The 21188-nt window shown below is 41.9% G+C and overlaps 1 protein-coding gene across 5 annotated transcripts in view; it reads right to left on the bottom strand.

Moving 5' to 3' along the window:
- Pdcd11 (programmed cell death 11) overlaps positions 1–21188 on the bottom strand; it is a 42990-nt gene that overhangs the window by 19539 nt on the left and 2263 nt on the right. For 4 of the 5 annotated variants that reach the window (XM_047554565.1, XM_047554568.1, XM_047554567.1 and 1 more), the window contains exons 3-20: positions 21033–21145; positions 20036–20167; positions 18446–18613; positions 16155–16316; positions 14837–14960; positions 14168–14349; positions 12694–12801; positions 10179–10385; positions 9003–9127; positions 8762–8822; positions 7858–8004; positions 6238–6489; positions 5530–5676; positions 4588–4782; positions 3471–3641; positions 2278–2497; positions 1314–1463; positions 780–895 (exon numbers count right to left, since the gene is read on the bottom strand). In XM_047554565.1, coding sequence (XP_047410521.1) covers positions 780–895; positions 1314–1463; positions 2278–2497; positions 3471–3641; positions 4588–4782; positions 5530–5676; positions 6238–6489; positions 7858–8004; positions 8762–8822; positions 9003–9127; positions 10179–10385; positions 12694–12801; positions 14168–14349; positions 14837–14960; positions 16155–16316; positions 18446–18613; positions 20036–20167; positions 21033–21134 — 2769 coding nt within the window. In that variant the 5' untranslated portion in view covers positions 21135–21145. The remainder of the gene's footprint in view (positions 1–779; positions 896–1313; positions 1464–2277; positions 2498–3470; positions 3642–4587; positions 4783–5529; positions 5677–6237; positions 6490–7857; positions 8005–8761; positions 8823–9002; positions 9128–10178; positions 10386–12693; positions 12802–14167; positions 14350–14836; positions 14961–16154; positions 16317–18445; positions 18614–20035; positions 20168–21032; positions 21146–21188) is intronic. The other variant, XM_047554569.1, reaches the window with a different exon arrangement.

Below are 21188 nucleotides of genomic sequence, written 5' to 3'. Positions count from 1 at the left end.
TGGAGGTCAGAACTAATCACACCTATTTTGTTTGGTTTATATGATGTTTTGGAAAAAAAAAAATTAGTTTCCAACATTTTCAACATTTGTTCAAACAAAAATCCAAATTCTGCCATCTCTTAAAAATCAAGGCATCAGACACAGATACGCCCACCTGGAAATAGGAAGGAGCAAAACACTCTATGCCCCCTGGGCTGGGGACACATTCTCATCTGTCAGGATCCTACCCCTACAGCTCACTAATTCACATGGCCTACTCATTCATTCATATTACCCACTTGGCCCTAAGGATAGGGCAATTTATAAGAGCAATTTATCACCTAAACTACAGTACAAGTCAGTCCTCTTAATCACACCAGAATAAGAGGTAAAAATCAGACATGCCCTAGATAGATTCAGGTACAGCATTACCCTACCTCTAGATGCCTATATTACAACCCCTTGAGCCACAAGTCTACAAGGAATGGGTGTTGACTTCCACAGAAATGAAGTCAGGGCTGGGTGAGATGACACACACCTGTAATCCAACCTCATCAACTTAAGAAGGCCCTAAGAAACTCAGCAAGACCCTAACTCTAAAAAAAACATAAAAAAGGACTGCGGATGTGGTTCAGTTGTTAAATGCCCCTAGGTTCAATCCCTGGTACCACTCTCCGCAAAAATGAAGGAAGGAAGGAAGGAAGGAACGAAGGAGGGAAAGAAGGGAGGGAGGGAAGGGAGGGAGGGAGGGAAGGAAGAAAGAAGGAAAAAGAAGGAAATGAAGCCAGGTATAAGCTTACCTTTTTAGATTTTTTATTCACCAAGTCCTGACAAAGGGAAACATGTACCTCCAACTTCAACATATCAACGTTGAGGATTACAACCTTCTTTTTCTGCCCAGACTCCACTTCCTGACCTGCAGCATAGAATTAAACAAGCATGATCATTCCCTCAAAACAGGGTGCAGAGAGGATAGCACCTTTCCTGGGACCCTTCAAACCAAAGCAGGAGACGTATTTCCTGGGTTTATTATGGGCAACAGTTAGGGAAACCAAGGTGTTCAACCTGCACAGTTCAAGTTCAGGTGGACCTTAATTTTTGCAACTGATAACATAAAAATCTAGATTTATCCAATTAGAAGAAAGGATTCATACCTAACTTTTCTTTAGCATGTTGTTATCTTAATTTTGCATCCACACAACTAGGCATGCCAAAAACTTCAGATGAAACAACTCCATCTACCCCTATATATTTGGAAATTCTATACCCAGCAAAGGAGCAACTGGCACAGGGTCTTCTTGACACAACCACAAAGAGCAAACAAATGCACTCACCTGCCCGATGATACCGGCTGGCTCTCAAGACCAAGTCAGGCACTGGACCTCCACTGAACACCACAGAGCCATCTTCCAACACTTCCTGCACCACTAAGTCAAGGACCATTCCTGGGGTCATCTCAGCCAGCGTCTGGATCAACACAGAGTCTATCAAATGACCAAAAGAAGCAGGGATTAGTTAGATGAAATAATATTCATTGTTATTTTTCCTCTGGGAGTGTGCTGTCACCACAGAGGGCAGGGGACTCTCCAATCACTGACAAGGTGGTTTTACAAAAATGTCCAGAATCTAGGAAAGTTCTTGTGACAGACAGACCTGGGCTACTTGCTAATCCTACTGGGCATAATTTATGAAATCAGTCAAAAATATCAGGAACACAGGATTTCCTTTGGTTTCTAAAGGAAACTAATTTTACATACTGGCCCAAAGCCTAAAAGGGAACTTTTATCATCCACTATATATTTGTTGAATAAAGAAATAAAAAATGAAGAGGTGAGTGAATTCACAACAAAGGCAAATCCAAGGCCATAGAACTAAGGGAAATTTTGATTCCAACTGGCAGACTTCTGAGATTCTCATAATGATCTTTACTATTCTCTGAGGGGTAAACAGAGTTGTTCATTTCATAAATATTTACTGGGCTGTGCTATTTAATGATTCGTGTACTTTAACGCAGGTCATACTTGCATTAAGAAAAAAAAGTCTGCCAAGCCAGGTATAGTGGTGGTAAGCTGTAGTCCCAGGTACTGGGGAGGGAGGCTGAGGCAGGAGGATTGTTTAAGACCAGGAGTTCAGGGGTCAGTCTGGGTTACAGACTAAGACTGTTCTCCTTCAAAAAAATATTGTCTTTTTTTTTTTTTTTTTAGAATTATGGAAAGCCTAACAATTCATCCTAACAAGGGGTATACTTTCAACACACAACCCCCTTCCCCAGCCCTCATCCTCTGCTTCCTGCCCCACCTTGGTTGCTCATGAGGCTGCGCACACCCTGCAGTTCCTCCAGGCACTGGCTCAGGAGGAGGAGGCTGGTGCTGGCTGGTTCCCCCAGAGTGCAGTCCGACAGCCGCAGCGACAGCAGCATCCGCTGCTTCTCCTCATCCACATTGGTCACCTTTGCAACCACCGTCTGCCCCTCAACAAAGTGGTCACCTGGGGTGGTCACAAACTTATCACTCATGATCTGAAGGAAAAAGCAAGCAGAAAATGGGAAAAATAAAGGAAGTCTCTATCAAGACAACCCATTTAACATGTCCAAAAATGGGGTGTGGGAGTGGGGAGAAAGGGCACCTGGGAAGCTCCACCCAGTCCTCTCTGAGCACAGCTCTACTGTCCATGCATAAAATCATAGAGAGAACCAGGCTGCCAACTCGGCCTTCAGAGAGGACACCCAACAGAGAAGGCACATTACTAGCAAACCAGAGACCAAGGCTGTTCGTGTCTCCAACTCCCACTGGCGACCCTCTTGCTCTCTCTAGGCATGTTTATGGGGTCCTCCTCCATGTTCCCATTTAAGAAAAACTTTCTAGCAGGGAATGCAATGAGACTTTTCCTTGACAAACATTAGGGGCAAGACCAATGGAAGAGAAAAAATATTTATGAACAACCTATGGCAGAAATTAGCTCTGTGCCATTTGCTCAGTGTCACCTTACACTTAAGTCTGAGTCTCTGTCACTCTCTACATCCCAGTTTACTCAGCAGGCATGATGGATGTTGGAGGAAATTTTCCCGCCTGAAAAGTTTAAAATTCAATAATACAGAGGGGGAAATAATAATTTCAAGGATATTCTGGTGTTGTAACATCTCAAAACCCCAGAAGCCTGTAAAACCTGTACTGGGGGGTTGCTCAGAAAAATCCATTTCCCAATTCTGAACATGCTGAGGATAAAGATAGTTCCATCCTCTTCATACTGGAGACTGAAGTCTTTGGAATCATAGCCCACCCACTCAATGCTGCCGTGCATGGAACAACAGCTGTTCTTTCCCCAAGAGACCACGTGGCAGGCAGGAGGTACAGTCAGGATCTTGGCTCCACTCACCCCACCACCCAACTCAAGTGGTGCCTCTCAACTCCTTCAAAGGGTTAAGTAACTTTCTCCTTCCCATCCCCTCAGGTTCCATGAACCTGGTATCTCATTCATGGAGCTGAACTTACAGCTTTGGGGGCCAGTCCACTGAGACCCGAGGGGAACTGGACGAACACACCATAGTCCTTGATGCTCTTCACGAAACCAATAAGCAGCATTCCAGGATGGATTTCTGAGAAGCTGTTGGGATCCTGACCACCTTCTACTGAGGAAACCAAGGCTGGCTTCCTGCAAAGGAGCTAGTGGTACTTTGTCAAGGAATGTTCCGAAAAGGGCAGATGAAATGCCCAGCTCTCCCATTTTCTTTTTCTACATACATCCTGTGCTACTACAATGAGTCTGTGTAGGCAAACCAGCAGCAGCATTACCCAGAGGTTAGAAGAACCCAAGTTCTTGAGCACCACCTACCTAATGAATCAGTGACTCTGGTAGAGTGCAGCCCGGCTGTCTTTTTCAGCAAGCCCTCCAGGGGCTTCTGATGCACACTAACATTAGAAAATCAGTTTCAGTCCTTTCCTGATTAGCTCATCTCCAGATTATTGCAGTAGACCAAAAAGAGGAAAGCTCATCCCCAGGATCTGGTAGCTGGATAAGCCATTGCACAATTCTCTGCTGGCCCCATCTTCACACCAATGAACCCTACTAAAGCTCCTCTGCCACCCTAAGATGACTTTATTTTACATTATATGAGAAGAGGTGGTGTCTTCCTTCAGTGTATCCACAAAAACACTGAAGAGACTATGAACCTCATGTGCCCAAGGAAGAGAGGGGTAGGAAGAAAAGAGGAAGGGTGGAAGGACAGCAGAACCTTATCAATTGTTCCAACCCAAGGGGCAAACACTGAATGTCCCAATAAGATGACACATGCCATGGGGGCTGCTCCACTGCATCTGTGCACGTCAACTCCTCTCCAAGCCCCTGGGCTCCGCCTCTCCCCTGCAAACTTTCTGCCTACTATACTCTGACCACCACCATCTGCGAGTAGCACTTTCTCAGGCCTGCTTTTACTTTTCAGGCATAGGTTTCATCACTGGTTTGGCCCTGTGGAGCAATTTCTGAGATCAAATGGTTGATTTTTTCCCCCTCATGGGGTTTCTAACTAAATACAACTTGGTCCAGAATTCCCCACCTAAAGGCCAGGGCCCATCCACCTTCCACTGCCCAGTAGATACCAGTCAAGGATACAACATGTCTCTCACTCTGGCTCAGACACAGGACTCGGTGAAGGGTGTCACCCGCCTGGAGCCAGCGATACAATAGTGGGCCGTTGGCAACATGGTCTGACAAATGAGGTGTAGGGAGGAAAGCAGGGATGTTGTGTGGCAGGACAGCCACCTGAAGCCCATCTTTGGTCTTCTCTAAAACCTTCACATCCACCAACTGCTCAGGGAATAAAAAGACAAAATCTAGCACTTGTCTTGAGCAGACAGCAACCTAGTCAGAATCAGGCAGAAGTCAGAGGTACCAAATCCCAGAGCCAGGAATCTCTGCTAGGCCAAGAGCAGTGAGGAAGCTTTCCCCCAGACCTCACCCCCTACCCATGCAGGACTCATCTGTGGGCTCCTATCACTCCTTGTGGTTCCCTCCACTGGGTCCCAGAGGAAAGAGGCTGGCCCTAGTGACCAGAGAAGAAAAGGGCAGTAGCACTCTGCTGAGAAGCCACCTGTAACAGAACTTTCTTTGCAAAGAGCTCCCATTTACTCTGGTACACAGGAAAAGAACATAAATGAGGTACTCTCCCAAAAACCCCTCTAGCGGCTGGGCACAGTGGAGCACACCTATAATCCCAGCATTTCAGGAGGCTGAAGCAGGAGAATTGAGAGCACAAAGCCAGCCTCAGCAAAAGCGAGGCGCTAAGCAACTCAGTGAGAATCTATCTCTAAATAAAATACAAAACAGGGCTGGGGATGTGGTTCAGTGGTTGAGTGCCCAAGTCCAATTCCCAGTACTCCCACCTCCCCTGCAAAAAAAAAAACAAAAAAAAACAAAAAAAAAACCCCTCTGGCCCCAGAATCTCATAAAGCTACTTTGATTTCTTCCCAACATGGGCTACAGTATCCCATGTATTAGTAGCTCCCCACTCTGTCAGTGTACAACAGAGTAACTTATCTAAAGAAGTCCAAGTACCTGCCCAACATTAATGACTCTTCCTGTCTTCTGACCGTGTCCCACACTCTCTCTCTCATTCTTGGGCTCTGTATCACTCAGCAGCTTGAAGGTTAAGAGCATCCTCTCTTTGGATGGCTCGCAGTTCAGCACTGCAACCTTCACCACCTGGCAAGAAAGCACATGTGTGGCTACCTGCTCAAGCAGCAGGCCTCAAGGTCCTGGAGCATGGTGCCCTCCACCAGTACTGCAGAGGCCTTGGGAGATCACCCAGACCTTGGATCAGATAAGAACACAGTGAAAAGAAGAAATGTAGAGACAACACAGAATCCTCAGAAACCAGCTTTCTGAATAAAAGACATAAATAACAGTTTTGGTACCACCCTAAGTTTTAAAAAATTATTTTCTCTAAAAATAATTTTCAAACTTACTAGTTTCATAGCAATGTCCCTATGGAGACAGTGGCCTCAGAAAAATTTCTGATGTTAAGGACACTGATTCATTATAGGTAAAGACTGATTTCTTCCAGGGTTTGAGCCTGGGTCCATTCGTTTGCCAGTAAGGGTGTCTTTGTTCTATGCCCCATCTCCTCCATTTAGCTGGCTGCAGAAGCTGTGTTTGTGCTCTATTCCATGTTCTTGTAAATGGCAGTCCTCCCGCTTACTAGTCCTTCAAATTATTGTGCACGGGGTCATAAGGGTAGCGAAGCCTGTCCAAGGGAAGTGTTACCTGGCCAACATAAAAGACCCTCTCCGGGTCAGGGATATACTGGGCACTAAGCTCGTGCCTGGGCACCAGTCCCTGCACATCATTGTAGAACTTCACAATGCAGCCATAGTCCTTGACTCTGATGATGACACCATGTGTCTGCAGACCAGGCTTGGCATCGCCATAGCAGGTAATGGCAGGTAGTCTGGATGTGACCAGAGTTTTTTTGAGGGTCATTATCAGCTTCTTGGCTTCAGGGTCACAAAGCAAAACCTAGGGGAAAGATAGTGGCCATCAAGTTACCTGTTATCAAGAGAGCCGCTGAACTGGTGTCTGTAACCCCCTGAACCCTGGCCATGAGCCATTCCCCAAGAACCTGTTACCTCATCTCCTCTAATAATCTCAGCTACAAATCTTCCCTGCTTCTTGCAGAACAACCATCAAGGTATATTAATCTCTACTTCAAATGTATTTCCTTCCACAACATGTGGAAACTACCCCTCCTGGCTATGCAGCAATGCTCATTATCTTATAGCACCTCCAAAATCTTGGGTTCTAATAACTTTTACCCCACCTCAGCTCCTGCCTAGTGGGTTATGCATCAAGTCTAATGGGATGAATGACAGGACCAATTTACCTCATCAGCAGTGTTGCCTGTTCCCTCTACACTAAGAATGACATTCAATCATCTTTCAACCCTCAGAAGATTATCTCCTAAAGGCAGAGACATTCTATTTTTATTTCTTAATTTTACTATATACAATTTTGTACCAATGGGCAGTCATTACCTTTATTGAGTCAATAATAACAAAATACAGCATGTACAAAATCTGGGAAACACAAAATGATGCACAAAATCATCAGAAACTCTCACACTGAGAGCCTGAATACCCCAGGCCCTAAGCTAGGTGCTCTGTGTAATATCATGTTTAATCTTCACAACCCTGTGAAGTTTTTCGTAGGATTCAAGCTTTTTTTAGAAACCACTCATATTTTTGTGGCTTCATCTGAGTTATTTCTATGCCCAGAACATACCCTTTGCTCTTCCACAACCTTCCAAATCCTAATCATTCTTTCCAGTTCAAGTACCATCTCTGCCAGAAATCCAGAAGGCATTAAGATCACACACAGCTAAGTCTGAAAACGGTTCTGCCATTTAATTAGCTGTGTGATATTGAGCAAGATACTCAGCTTTCCTTAGCTTTAATTTCTCTGCCTGTAAAATGAGGACAATATGCTTACTTTATAGGGAGACAAAATGAAATAATGCATGTCAGGGACCTATTATAGCAACTGGTACAGAACACATGCTGCATGGTAATTGTTATTCAGAATAATATCTATGATTTTGTTGTTCCAGCTCACCTTCCCCTCCAACCTCCCCTCTCCTCTTTGAGACATGACCACAGCATACAGCCTGCAATCAACGTGGCCAACAGTTACACACTGGCTTCTCTCTTCCTATGTGAACAATTTAACTCCCAATCATACTACACAATTCTTAAAAACAGGGGCTCACTTTTCCCAATGTCAGGTACAGCACTGTACATACTACAGATGTTCCACCCTCACTTTATGGAAAAAGGCAGAAACTTCAACTCCATCTAATCAAAACTCCCACAGACCCTTCAAGAGGCTCACCCGGCACTTGACCTCATCCCCAATGTGGTACTTCTTCTCTGGATTCTTCATCAGGATGTCAGCCAGGTGCATGGCAGGTACTAGGCCCCTCATTTGCTCACCCACTTTCACCAAGATCCCAAATGGCTTTATGGTCAGCACTGTTCCCTAAGGAATCCAAAGAAAAGATGCTAGAAATGTCTCAAGAATGGTCTTCCTTTCCTATTTTATAACAGAGATGTCATAGCTCTTTTAAGCCTACCTTCTGGGCTAACTATGCATGGTTATTCCAGACTTCACATGGGTAAGCACATACCCACACAGACAAGGATTTAATGAGGTTTATTTATGGAAGCCTTCGCATCTTTTTGATTGAGCATGTACTTTTTGTCTGCCCTGAAAATACATTCTCTAAATGAGGGGACTAAGTCTCCTAAGGAACAAACTCTACTCAAAAGGGGAGTTGTTGGGCTGGGGAGATAGCTCAGCTGGTAGAGTGCTTGCCTCACAAGCACAAGGCCCTGAGTTTGATCCCCAGTACCAAAAAAAAAAAAAAAAAAAAAAAAGGGAGTTGTTTAATTAGAGCTACCCTATCAAAGCTACATTGTTGAAGGAAAAGCCACTGGAACTGGCTTCTAATATCCCAGAGAGCTCAATTATCACAGAACAAACTTTCAATAACCACCAGCAAATCAAAAATCCCAAGACTATCACCTACTGCCTCTATGTAGCTACTGCTAATTAAGACCTTACCTTGAAATTAATTACAAGTTACCCAAGGGAAGAAAAATTCCAGTTACCAGGCAGAGGCAAGAAACATGATTTCACATGTGTTAACAGGAAGACTAATGAGCTAACTGTTCACCTGTGAACTACAGAATGCCTGAAGGTGGGTGAGTATCTATGTGTAAGTTTGAGGTCTTACCTTTATCACTGCCCCAGTTTTGATGTCATGATACCCAAGATACTGAGCTTCAATAATAGATCTAGGACAAAAGGAAAACACAAGATTAAATAAGCTTGGGCCGAGGTTGCCTAAAAGTCACCAGTACTACAATCATGCTGACAAGAAAAGAATCCCAATTCCAGCAAGGCCAGGAGAAATTGACAGTATATGCACACAGGCATACATCTCTACACCTGACATGGGTTAATGACAAACTTACGTCCGTAGAGAAAGCAATGCCAGTTCATCCATTTGGCTGTAGTCAATAATTCTACACTTATGAGTGTTCCCTGGCTTGAAGGCCTCAGGATTGAAGACTTTCTTAGAATCAGAGAGATGGCTGAGCTGCAAAGTACCAAATGATTGAGGACAAGCCAGAAATAACAGACCTGAGCCAGACTTCAAAGCACACCAAGATGACTCAACACATATATCATTTATCACAAAAAAATACTCTGACAGTTAAAATAATTTTTCTTACTCTTTACTATCATAGAATCTCAATAACATCAAAGAATAACCTAGATCACAGGTTGGTGAACTGCACTCATAAGCCAATGCCCATTTTTTATGAGATAAAAGTTTCACTGAAGTTGAGCAAGGTGGCACATGCTTGTAATCCAGAAACTTGGGAGGCTGAAGCAGGAAGGAGGACTGCAAGTTTGAGGCTAGTCTCAGCAACTTACTGAGACCCCATCTCAAAATATAAAATGGGTTAGTAATGCAGCTCAGTGGTAGAGAGCCCCTGGGTTCAAAACCCAGTATCAAAAAAAAAAAAAAGAAAAGTTTTACTGAAACAGAGCCATATCCATCCATTTACATACTGTCTGTGGCTGTTTTCATGCTTTAACAACAGAGTTGAATAGCTAGGACACAGACCATACAGTCCATGAGCCTAAAATATTCACTATCTGACCCGTTAAAAAAAATTTTGCTGAGCCCTGGTCTAGATCCTAACTTATTCTTATACATGCCATTGACCAGGTAACAAATATCTAGTTGATTCTAAAGCTCTCTGATATAATAAATAAACATTGTTCTAATCCCTAAGAATAGTCTATCACACTTGGGACTATCTAAAAATAAGAAACTCAGATCATGAAATGAAGTGCCAGGCACAGTGGCACAAACCTGTAATCCCAACAGCTCAAGAGGTTGAGGCAGGAAGATCGCAAATTCAAAGTCAGCCTCAGCAATTTAGCAAGGCCCTAAACAACTTGGTGAGACTCAGTCTCAAAAAATAAAATGGGCTAGGGATCTGGCTCAGTGGTACAGAGTCCCAAGCTCAATAGCTGGTACCAAAAAGAAAAGAAATGAAGAAAGCAGAAAAGGACCCATATATCTCCAAAGTCCTTCCAAAGACGAGATTCCTGACCAAAAAAAGAAGCCTTCTTACCCGGGCATAGGCCAGAGCACCATCCTTCAGTCTGAAGGTAGCCCCAGCCTTGTTGAAAAAGCCCTGGACAGGAACATCATCCAGCACAGCTCCTAGGTGCTGGCAAGAGAGCCGGGTGAGTGGGCGCCCAGGTTGCAGGAAGATCGGGCGCAGGCTCAGGCGCACAACTCTGGTGCGAGGATGGACACAAAGGATGCAGGCCCTTACCTAGAAAAAAGGAAGGGCAGAATGAGCGGCGGGAAGCACAGAGCAGATACCCTGAAGCAGCCCTTCTGAGGGCCAAGACTCCCCATGTGCTGACCACACATATAAGTACTAACATCATTAGTAAAGTCAGCTTGGACAATCAAGTACTATGAGGAAAAGTTAAATAAAAGTTCTGTAGGAACTACGTCTGACTAAATCAATGCTTACTAAATCAACAAGACCAGGAAAAACATATACTAGGGGTCCCCTCAACACCGAGAAGCTAACGTACACACAACAGAAAGCACGTAATGGTGTCACTACAGCAAAAACTCAGTTGAAACACTTAGGAAGCCTGATCTGGCTGGGCATGGCAGCATAGGCCTGTAATCCCAGCTACTTGGGAGGCTGAGGAAGATCATCACAAATTCAAGGCCAGTCTGGGCAACTTAGCCAAGACCCTTGTCTCAAAATACAACATAAAAATGACTTAAGAAATTAAATGGGCAAATGAATTAAACAGACACCTCTCAAAAGAATATAAATGGCCAACAAATACATGAAAAAATATTCAACATCATTAGCAATTACAGAAATGCAAATCAAAACTACACTGAGATTTCATCTCACACCAGTCAGCATGGTAGTCATCAAGAATACAAATAAGAATAAACACTGGAGAGGATGTGGAGAAAAAGGAACACTTTTACACCATTGGTGGGACTATAAACTAGTACAAACAGTATGGAAATCAATATGGAGGCTCCTCAAAAGACTAGACATGGAACCACCACATGATCCAGCTATTACCACTCCTTGGTGTTTATTCTGAAGAATCAAAGTCATCATACTATAGTGATAGTATGACAACAGTTGGTTCTAAAGCATTTTAATGCATACCCATGTTTACAGCAGCACAATTCACCACAGCCAACTTATGAAACCAGTCTAGGTATCCATCAACAGATAAACAGATAAAGACAATGTGGTCTATATACACAATGGAGTTTTATTCAGTCATAAAGAACAATAAATTATGTCACTGGTAGGAAAAGGGATGGAATTAGTCTCTAATTATGCTAAGTGAAGGTCAAGGGTCATATTTTTCCCTCATATGTGGCAGTTGGAGAGGAAAGAGAAAAAGGAAGATTGGTGTGGGGTGGGGGCGTGGGAAGTGATCTCATGAAGATCAACAGAGGAAAGGGGCCAATGGGAGGGAAGTGGGAACATGCTGGGGAGTGATATGGGCCAAGTTACCTTGCCATATTGTGTGCATGGATGACTATGTAACAAATGATGTACAATTATAATGCCCCAATTTTTAATTGTGGGGAAAAAGGATGAGGATGGAACTCAGTAGATTAGTGACTGAGCACTTGCCTACCATGTATGAGATCTGATCACAAGGCCAAACATGCAAAATGTCTCAACTCTACATAAATATGACTATAGAAAAAAATATCATGAAGGAGTTTGGCAAAATATTAAAAGTATCACTAGGTGGTGGAAAAAAATCTATTTTCTCTTAACATTCTTTTTCCTCTATAGAGACTGCATTATTGTTAAAAAAAAAAAAAAGAAAAGAAATCATTTGAGGATTTAAAAATTCTGAATAATACACACTGGCATATCCTTCTCAAATACATATGTTCATTGTAGAAAATTCAAATGTTGAGATAAATATAGAATAGTTACTCAGAGTTAATCATAATTCATGCCTGATTACATAATCTTCCAGTATTTTAACCAGGTGATTCTTTTAAATTATTTTTCAAAAATTGGATTCATACTACTCCCAGATCTTTTTTGTTGTTTTTTGTGGTACTGGGGATCAAACCCAGGGCCTCAAATGTGCTAAACAAGCACTCAACCACTAAGCTACATCCCCAGCTCTCACAGAACTTTTTAGAACCATGCTTTTCTATTTAAATGCATCTTCCTATGATAAATACTCTTCCAAAATACTTCAAATTATAAAAGCAAGCCAGGCACAGCGTCACATGCCTGTAATCCCAGCAGCTCAAGAGGCTGAGGCAGGAGAATCGAAACTTAGCAAGACCCTGTCTCAAAATAAAAAATAAAAAGGGCTGGGGATGTGGCTCAGTGGTTAAGTGCCCTGATTCAATCCCTGGTACCACCTGCTCCTTCTCTAATTTCAGCCCAAGCACTGGTAGTTTCTTGTGCTTCTAAAACACTATCATTCCCTCAACTCCTCTCTACACAACTGTATACATGCAGTGCTAGGACCTTCCCTGAGGCTAGCTGGGCCACTGTACAGCTGCCTGAGACACAGCTGGAATCAAGAAAAGAGAGGTGCAACATTTCTTACTGCTTGGTTTGAGAAATATGTCCCAACTTTCTTGGGTTCCAGGTGCATAAAGTCAACGAGGCCCGTGAAGAATGTGAGGAAGTTTAGCTTAAGACCAAACTGAGTCACCTAGAAATAAACAGAACAGATTATTTAAAAAAAAAAAAAAAAAAAAAAAAAAAATTCACTAAAGGAACCAGGAATATGAGAAACACTGTTCATAGCAAACACTGGATGCCACATTATCCACAGTAACTCTCTCTCTCTCCCCATCTAACCCTTATCAATCTTTCCTCATATAACATTAACCGGCAGGACAACCCCAAGCACTGGCGTTTCTTTATTCAAGAAGTTTACCTCCCTTCCGGTCAATAGCCAACATCAACCCTCCTACCCTCTGGAATTTCTCAATGGACTTCAAGATGTTTCACACAAGTATCCTTGGGAATTGACAGCCTCACAACTTGGATAAACTGTGGCTAAACAGTTTATCACAGAATTGTGGAGGGAAATTTCATAGGATAAACTAAGAGTTAATGGTAGGGTTAGGACAGGGCACAGTGGGACCCTGTTTCAAATTAAAAAAAAAAAAAAAAAAAAAGGTGGGGGTTAAGACTGTAGCTGAGTGGTAGAGCACCTGCCTAGCATGTGTGAGGCTCTGGGTTCCATCCCAGTACCACTAAATAAACATATACATGCATACAAAAAAAGATAAGGGTTAGGAGGAATGAGATAGTTCTTTATTAAAAGCCTTCTACTTCCATTTGACCTTTTAGATCAGCAGTGTTCAACAGAAATATAATGCAATGGGCTGGGTTCTGCAACACTTGCCTAACGTGTGAGGCACTGGATTTGATTCTCAGCACCACATTTAAATAAATAAAAAAGAAAGATCCATCGACAACTAAAAAAATTTTTTAAATATATATGTATTTTTAAAATTTTATTATTATATACATATATTTTATATATATATATATGTATATATATATATAAAAAATGCAAGTCACACACATAACTTTAAGTTTTCTAGCAGTCTCCCCACCCCCCCAATTACTGGGGATTGAATTCAGGGCCTCATGCTTGCTGTGCAAGTATTCTACCACTGAGCTACATTTATAGCCCCTTTGAAACAGGGTCTCTCTAAGTCACCCAGGCTGACCTGGAACTTGTGATCCTCCTGCCTTGGCTTTCCATGTAACTAAGATCCTAAGTAGCTGGGATTACAGGCCTACACCACCATGCTCAGTTCTGGCAGTCACATTTTGAAAAACACAAAGAAACAGATAAAATTTATCTTAATAATAGTTTACTTAACCCAATACGTCCAGAATAGTATCATTTTAACATGTGACACTGGACACGTTTCAAGCGTCCAACGGCCACATGTGAACAGTGGATACCCTATCTCAGAGCACAGTTTAGATGGTATGTATGTTCATACTTTAACAAAAATTACTTTCACTTTGGAAAATAGTAACAATGAATAGCTTACCTTCTGTACCTGGGCTTTGACCACCAGTCCTGGTAGCAAGTTATTAAGGGTCCAGTTTTGCTCCTCAGTAGCAATGGCAGTAGAAATTTCTGAATGCCCTATAGACAGACTAACAACTCCTCCATTGCCTTTCACCTCTTCAATTATGCAGTTCAAGTACTGACCCACCTTCAGTTTAGCACCTGGAAACACATCCCCAGCCCCCAAAATAAAAAAATACCTCCTTGAGAATGAGAAGAACTTTAACATGGGCCCAAGCAACACCTGAAAAGATCTATGGCCTACCTGCCCAATTAGCATCTAGTATTCCCCATATTCCCAATCACTAAGGGATCAACTACAAAAGGAAATCTGAAATTCAACTACCCCACAAAAATGAGAGAATCTCAACAAGCCATGGTTTAGAGGCCCTGGGGCCCCAAATTCAGTGAAATCATCTAGGTGAAGAAAACTGAAAATGATCCATCAGATTTCAGTGAGACCCTACCACTCCCTGGCCCTTTGTATATCTTCCCTTCCCTATCAGCTAGAGTTAACCACCAATTTTCCCAAAGCCAAACAGCCTTCAGAGTCACCATTCTGTCATGCTACTCTGCAAAGTAGCATTTAAATATAATCCCCACATGCACCACCTCACCACCATGCAGTGGCCTTTCTTCTTGCTCTCACCTTTGTTCTTTTGTTGGACGTAGTCCTGGGTTTTCTTCAGTGGCAGAAAAGCTCTGGTTCCACTAACACCAATGTCCACTAGGTAGCCATGGTCTTCCAGGCTGGATACAGTGCCTGTCAGCAACTGGGGGAAGAGCAAGCATACCCAAAAGTTCCAAGTTAAAGACAATGGGACACATGACAAACATCCACTTCCAAACATGACTTTTAATCTTGACACTATGCCACAATCACAAGCCCCACTTTTAAACTTTAAGCCATAATCCCACTAGAGAGAACAAAAGAGGAAAAGACATCAACTCTCTTTCTCCTAAGGCCTGAAGGTCTTCCAGTTTCCAGAAAGTGAGGAGTGTTGAATTATGAAAGGACAGAGCCTGAAGATTTTTCAAAAGATAGGAAAGACTCAATGTTATGCAGCGATGGGCTGCATGGCCCTGCAAGGTCACTCCCACAACCACCATTCTAGTCACCGTCATGTCTTCTCTAAGCACCTTTAAGACAAAAAATCCTCTAACCTTCTTCACATTTTGTGGGAAGCCATGTGACTTAAACCTTTGAGATTATGTTCTCAAATGCAGAAGGGGAAGGATATCTATCTGCCTCATAGGTTGACTGTGAGATAAGGTGCTTAAAACAGTCCCTGTCATGAAGAAGTTGCTCAACTTGGCAATTCCCTACAACCTGGCTTACTTTTATTTCCTTTTTAACTATATTCTTCCAAACTTTCCAGGCCTATTTCAAATCTCAATGCTTTTAACCAAACATTGCAAGACTACATTCATCTTCTGTTTCCTTAATTACCAGAGTACTTACTTATATGGTTGCAGGTTATTCTTTTGTACCTACTGAATTTGAAGGATCCAAGCCAAGACTAAATTCCCCTTAATTTCCACAGAGCTGGATACGAAGTGATGGGATATCCACTAGCAGCTGGCAGACTTATGGACCCATCTATCCTGTCGCCTGCTCTCAGCAACCCTCAAGCATTCTACACCATCTGCGAAGAAGTCCTGGTGAGTAAGGCACCATAAGGAACTCCTCACCAAGAGCAACACCCCCGCACCCCGCCTCTACTAAGGCTCCCTGGAGGCATTTTAGTGTGCCAGCTGCCAAATCTGAATTTGCTTGCCCTTTCTTCCTTCCAAGATAATGAAATTAGGCTCTATTTTTCAATACTCATTAAGCACCCAAAGCACTCTGAAGACCTTCCCTCCAGGAAAAGATCCATCTGTATGTAGCTATTAAGCTGAAAGTAAAAGGAGGTGGGGAAGGGAGAAGGCACGCTGCCTGCTCCTCTTCCCTGACCCCAGGTACATACCATACCAGGCTTCAGAGCCTCAGCACTCAGCACTCTGTTGACATTTTGGGGGTTCAGAGATAGTTTGACACTTTTTTTGCCCCTCTCTGTGACGCTCAAACTGCTCACCACACATCTCACCAGCATTCCAGGTGAGAAAAGTTCAGGCAAGCGTAGCAGGTCCTGCATAATACCAATGAGAGAGAACTGATACATTCCCTTCCACCGAACCAAGAATCCACTGCCTTGGCTCCGTGGCTTCTCATCCTTGAAACCAAAGAGTGAATCAAGAGTAACCATTCACCCACAAGAGAAGATGAGTTTGAGGCCGAGTCATAATCTTGATTCTTGAATCTTGAATTTCAGCATAAGGTCTCCAAATAACAAGCAGTTGTCAATGACTCCTCAGAAGAGCTGTCTATACAGTTCAATTCACAATACCTAGATTGTGGAACCAACCTGGATGCCCTTCAATAGATGAATGGATAAAGAAACTGGTAATATTACTCAGCCATGAGGAAGAATAAAATTATGGCATCTGCAGGTAAATGCACGGAGTTGGAGAATATCATGCTAAGTGAAATAAGCTAATCCCCAAAAACCAAAGGCTGAATGTTTTCTCTGATAAGTGGAGGATGATACAAAAGGGAGGGGGGAGGTTAACGAAAGAATGGTAGAACATTGGCCTGTGTAGAGGGAAATGAGGGGAGAGAAGAGGGCAGGGGGAAGGAAAAATGGTGGAATGAGACAAACATCATTACCCTATGTACATGTATGATAACACAAATGGTGTGACTCTACATCACGTACAGCCAGAGAAATGAAAAGTTGTACTCCATTTGTATACAATGAATCAAAATGCATTCTGCTGTCATGTATAACTAAATAGAACAATTATCTTTTAAAAAGGGGGGGTTGTCTATATTTACTGTCTCCAGTTCATCTCCTGTTCACTCTTCAGCTCAATGCAAACTTTCTACCGCTCTCACTCCACCATTTCATATTCCAAGAAAACCAAATTCAATGGTCTATTTTATAGTCCTTCTCTTAAGTGACATTCATTTATTCATTTATTGGTGGTGGCAACTACACTTAGGACTCCACGTAAGCTAAGCATGCACTCTACCAGAGTTGCACCCCTAGCCCTCTTACAGGACCATTAAAGACATTTAACACTATTGACTACTCCTTTCTTTCTTTTTTTTTTTTTTTTTTTTTGGTGGTGCTGGGGAATTGAACCCCAGGGCTTACGCATGCTAGGCAAGCACTCTACCAACTGAGCTATACCCCCAACACCTGACTATTCCTTTCTTTAAACATTTCCTCCCTGGTTCCCAAGACCTTCTACTCAATGGGTTTCTTTTCTAACTCTCTGGTCCCTCCTGCTTTTTCTGATGGCAATTCTCCTTCAACTCAGCAATTAAAATACAGTATCTAGACTCAGTACTATAGTCTCTTCACTCTAATTAGTGCTCCATAAGCAACTTCTTCCCCTTCATATCTTCAATCACCACCTATATAAAGACCCACACATTTATGTGCCCAACCCACGCTTCCCTGAGCTCAGCAAGCACCAGTTCACCAGATGTCTCAACTGTACCTCGAACTCAACCTATCAGAGTCAATTCACAATCTTTTGCACAGCAAAAACCTAGGACTTGTCCCAGTCACCTCTCTCTACCTCACCACCATAGGGACTCTATCATCAGGCAATGGCTTTACCTTCTCAGTCCTTGGTAAATCCTGGACCCAAGCTGCCACCAATCTCAGAGCCTGGACAACTATATTATCCTCCTAACTGATCTGTAAGAATCTTCTTATGCCTTCTCAATCTTTTTCCTAACTTGTCCACGTGTCACCCATCTTAAGGAGGACACCTCAAGGACTTCCTGTTGATTCCAGAATTAAAAACCTTAATATGGTCTACAAAGCTATATATGATATGGCTTCCTCAGCAATCCGGCCCCATCTCATACCACACTCTCCTTTGCTGTCTCTACTCTAGCCATACCAGCCTTTTCTCTGTTACACAGCATACATCTTCTACCTGAACTCCTTTCCTTCTGTACCCAGGAAGCCCCCATCCTTCAGATCTCAGCTTAAGCATCACTTCCTTATAGAGATCTTCCAGGCTCCCTGGACTAAGTAAAAATCCCTTTATTGTTTATAAAAAAAACAAAACAAAAAAAAAAAACACCTTATTATAAACTCTCATTGCACCTTTCCTTCTTAGTACTTAGCAAAGTGGTAATTTTACATTTATTTGAGTATCACCTACTTCTAGTAACAGGTTTCATACAGATTTCCCTTACCTTTGGAGGTTCTTCTTGTGCCACCTGTTCATTCAGCATTTTGGTATAGGCATCACAGATTTCAGTTACTTGCACAAATCCTTGGAGGCCATTGGGGAGACTGATAACCAGTTCCAGCTCATTTACTTCTTTCACACAACCCAAAATCCTCATTCCCTCACATAGGGACTAGAAGAGAAAAAAGGAAATGTGTACAGTAAGGAAGAGAACAGTGATGGGAGGTTAGAGGATCTGGCTTCTAGTACCAACTGCAACATTTAAAAGCTACAGGAATTTTGTGAATGGAAAAAAAAAAACTTAAGTGTGAATATATACATGTACTTATCAGATATCTGAGTATTGTAAAAGGTCTAACTCAGGGAATAGTATTAACAGTACTGAGTTACTAGAAGACACTTTTGCTTTTTCTCATATCCCAAGCAACCCAAATTCAAATGCCTGGCAGACACCATAGTGAAGGATGCAGGCCAGGGGAGGCAGAAGCAGTGTGGCATGCACAAGTTGGTTCTGAAGAGTTACAAGCACTATGCAGTTCCTTGTGACCATAAACATGAAGGAACATGGGCATTTTCAAGTTTCAATAAGGGGTCAGAATCACATTTTCATGTAAAATCTCTAATTTTCTAATGATGGCACCAAGTTAAACCATGTTTTTAAGTAAACAAAACAAGATACTCCTACAGGTTGAATCTTTCCCCTCAAATCATTTGATTTCTTTCTTTACAATAACATATCAGGAGTTAATAATGTAAATTTTTTTTAATTTTTATTTTTTAATTATAGATGTACACATACCTATATTTTATTTATTTTTATGGGGTGTGAGGATCAAACCCATTGCTTTACACGTGCTAGGCAAGCACTCTACCACTGAGTCACAATCCAAGCCCAATAATGTAAAATTTTAAGGATCATAAAGCATATCATATCTGAGGAAGTTTTTATACAGTGAACGGGTACGATCGCAGAGGCATATGCCTATAATCCCAGAGGTTGGGGAGGCTGAGGCAGGAGGATCATGAATTCAAAGCCAGACTCAGCAAAAGTGAGGCACTAAGCAACTCAGTGAAACCCTGTCTCTAAATAAAATACAAAATAGGGCTGGGGATGTGGCTTAGTGGTTCAATTCTAGTGCCAAAAAATAAAAATAAAAAATAAAATGGGTAGAATGACAGCTAAATTTACTATCAGTTCAAACCTCTCAATCTATTAAAACAAAAGTCCCATGAAAATACAATCAAGGGCTGGGGTTATAGCTCAGTGGTAGAGCGCTTGCCTAGCATGTGTGAGGCACTGGGTTCAATTCTCATCACCACATATCAATCAATCAATCAATCAATTAATAAATAAAATAAAGGTCCATCAACAACTAAAAAAACATTAAAAAAAAAAAAAAAAAAAATCAAGACCACAGCACCTTTTAAAAAAGGAAGACCCCAGGCACTGGTTAGCAATCAAAGCAGTCAACACTTGCAAAAATCTTACAGACACATATATGAAATCTACACATAAAAGGCAGGCATGAAAGAAAAGAAGAACACAAACTTAAGCAAAGTAGTATGGCAAAAGGAAAACAAAACTTTAACAAACCTCAACACTAAGAATTTCAAATTTCTCTTTGATAGACTTGCTGTTTTCTTTTTTTTCAATTTTCAACTTTTTTGTTTTTGCTGGTCCCTTCTGGCTCTTTTTCCTTTTGGTGGATTCTTCTTCTGTGGAAATCTAAAGAGGGGAGAAAGACCCACAAAGATCTAAAAGAATGAGAAGTAGCAATCCTGGTCTTTCCCTCACATTTCAGGTCATATGTCACTTTATTTTATTACTCTGCCACTCTCCCTCTCCACTCCCAACTGTTCCTTTAATTCCTGCTATAATCTCAACTCTCCCACTCAGTCATTACTGCCAAGGTCTAAGAAACCTCCTTCACGTTCCCAAAATCTTTTCTCTCCTGTATTCTTCCTCCCTTGACTGGGATGAACACTGAGGTTCCCTAGCTTGAGAAGCAATATGGAATACTGCATAAAAATGAAATCTGGGGTCAAGAGACCCAAGTTAAACTCCCAAACTCTTTCATGATAAGCTATGCAGTTTTAGTAAATATATAACTACCCTGAGCCTTAGTTCCTCATAGTGGAACTGTGATTTCTACTTCACAGTATAGTGGAAAGATTACATAATATAGATTTAAGGACATACACTCAAATGTTAGTCTCTCTAATATGTGGAGTATAGTCTACCTGAAGTGAGACTATAAATTCAAATGCAAATTCTGACCATTTTATGTGGCAAGAACCCCATTTAAAAATATAATAACCAAACTGCTTTTTTTTTTCCCATCCTTAATCAACATGGCACAGAATTCCTAAAGACAAGGTACAATACTACATCAAACCCAAACACTAAATGTCATGCTTCAAAAATACAGCTTTGTGATGGTACAGCCTCTCTAACAAGTTCAATTACAGAAGTCAACTTCAACAAAAAACAAATCTGGAAAATAACACAGTCTCAAACATGGCTGATTCTTCACAAGGATGCCAAGAGAGAAAGTCTCTAGTGAGTCTCACCAAAGCAAGATATAACCTACATCAAATAAGTTGTCTTGTTCAACTGATTCCTGGAAAGATTTCTCTAATTTGTGGGTCTTTCTTGTACCCCCTCGGGGGAAGTTTTCTTCCACAGCTGCCATATTTGGGTCTCCTAAAAACAATGCAAAGAATAATGGTGAAATGTAGTACTGATG

This window comes from Sciurus carolinensis, chromosome 5, assembly GCF_902686445.1.
Source record: "Sciurus carolinensis chromosome 5, mSciCar1.2, whole genome shotgun sequence".
Taxonomy (NCBI): Eukaryota; Metazoa; Chordata; class Mammalia; order Rodentia; family Sciuridae; genus Sciurus; species Sciurus carolinensis.
The sequence above is the reverse complement of the archived record's forward strand: the minus strand, read 5'-3'. Positions and strand labels throughout refer to the sequence as shown.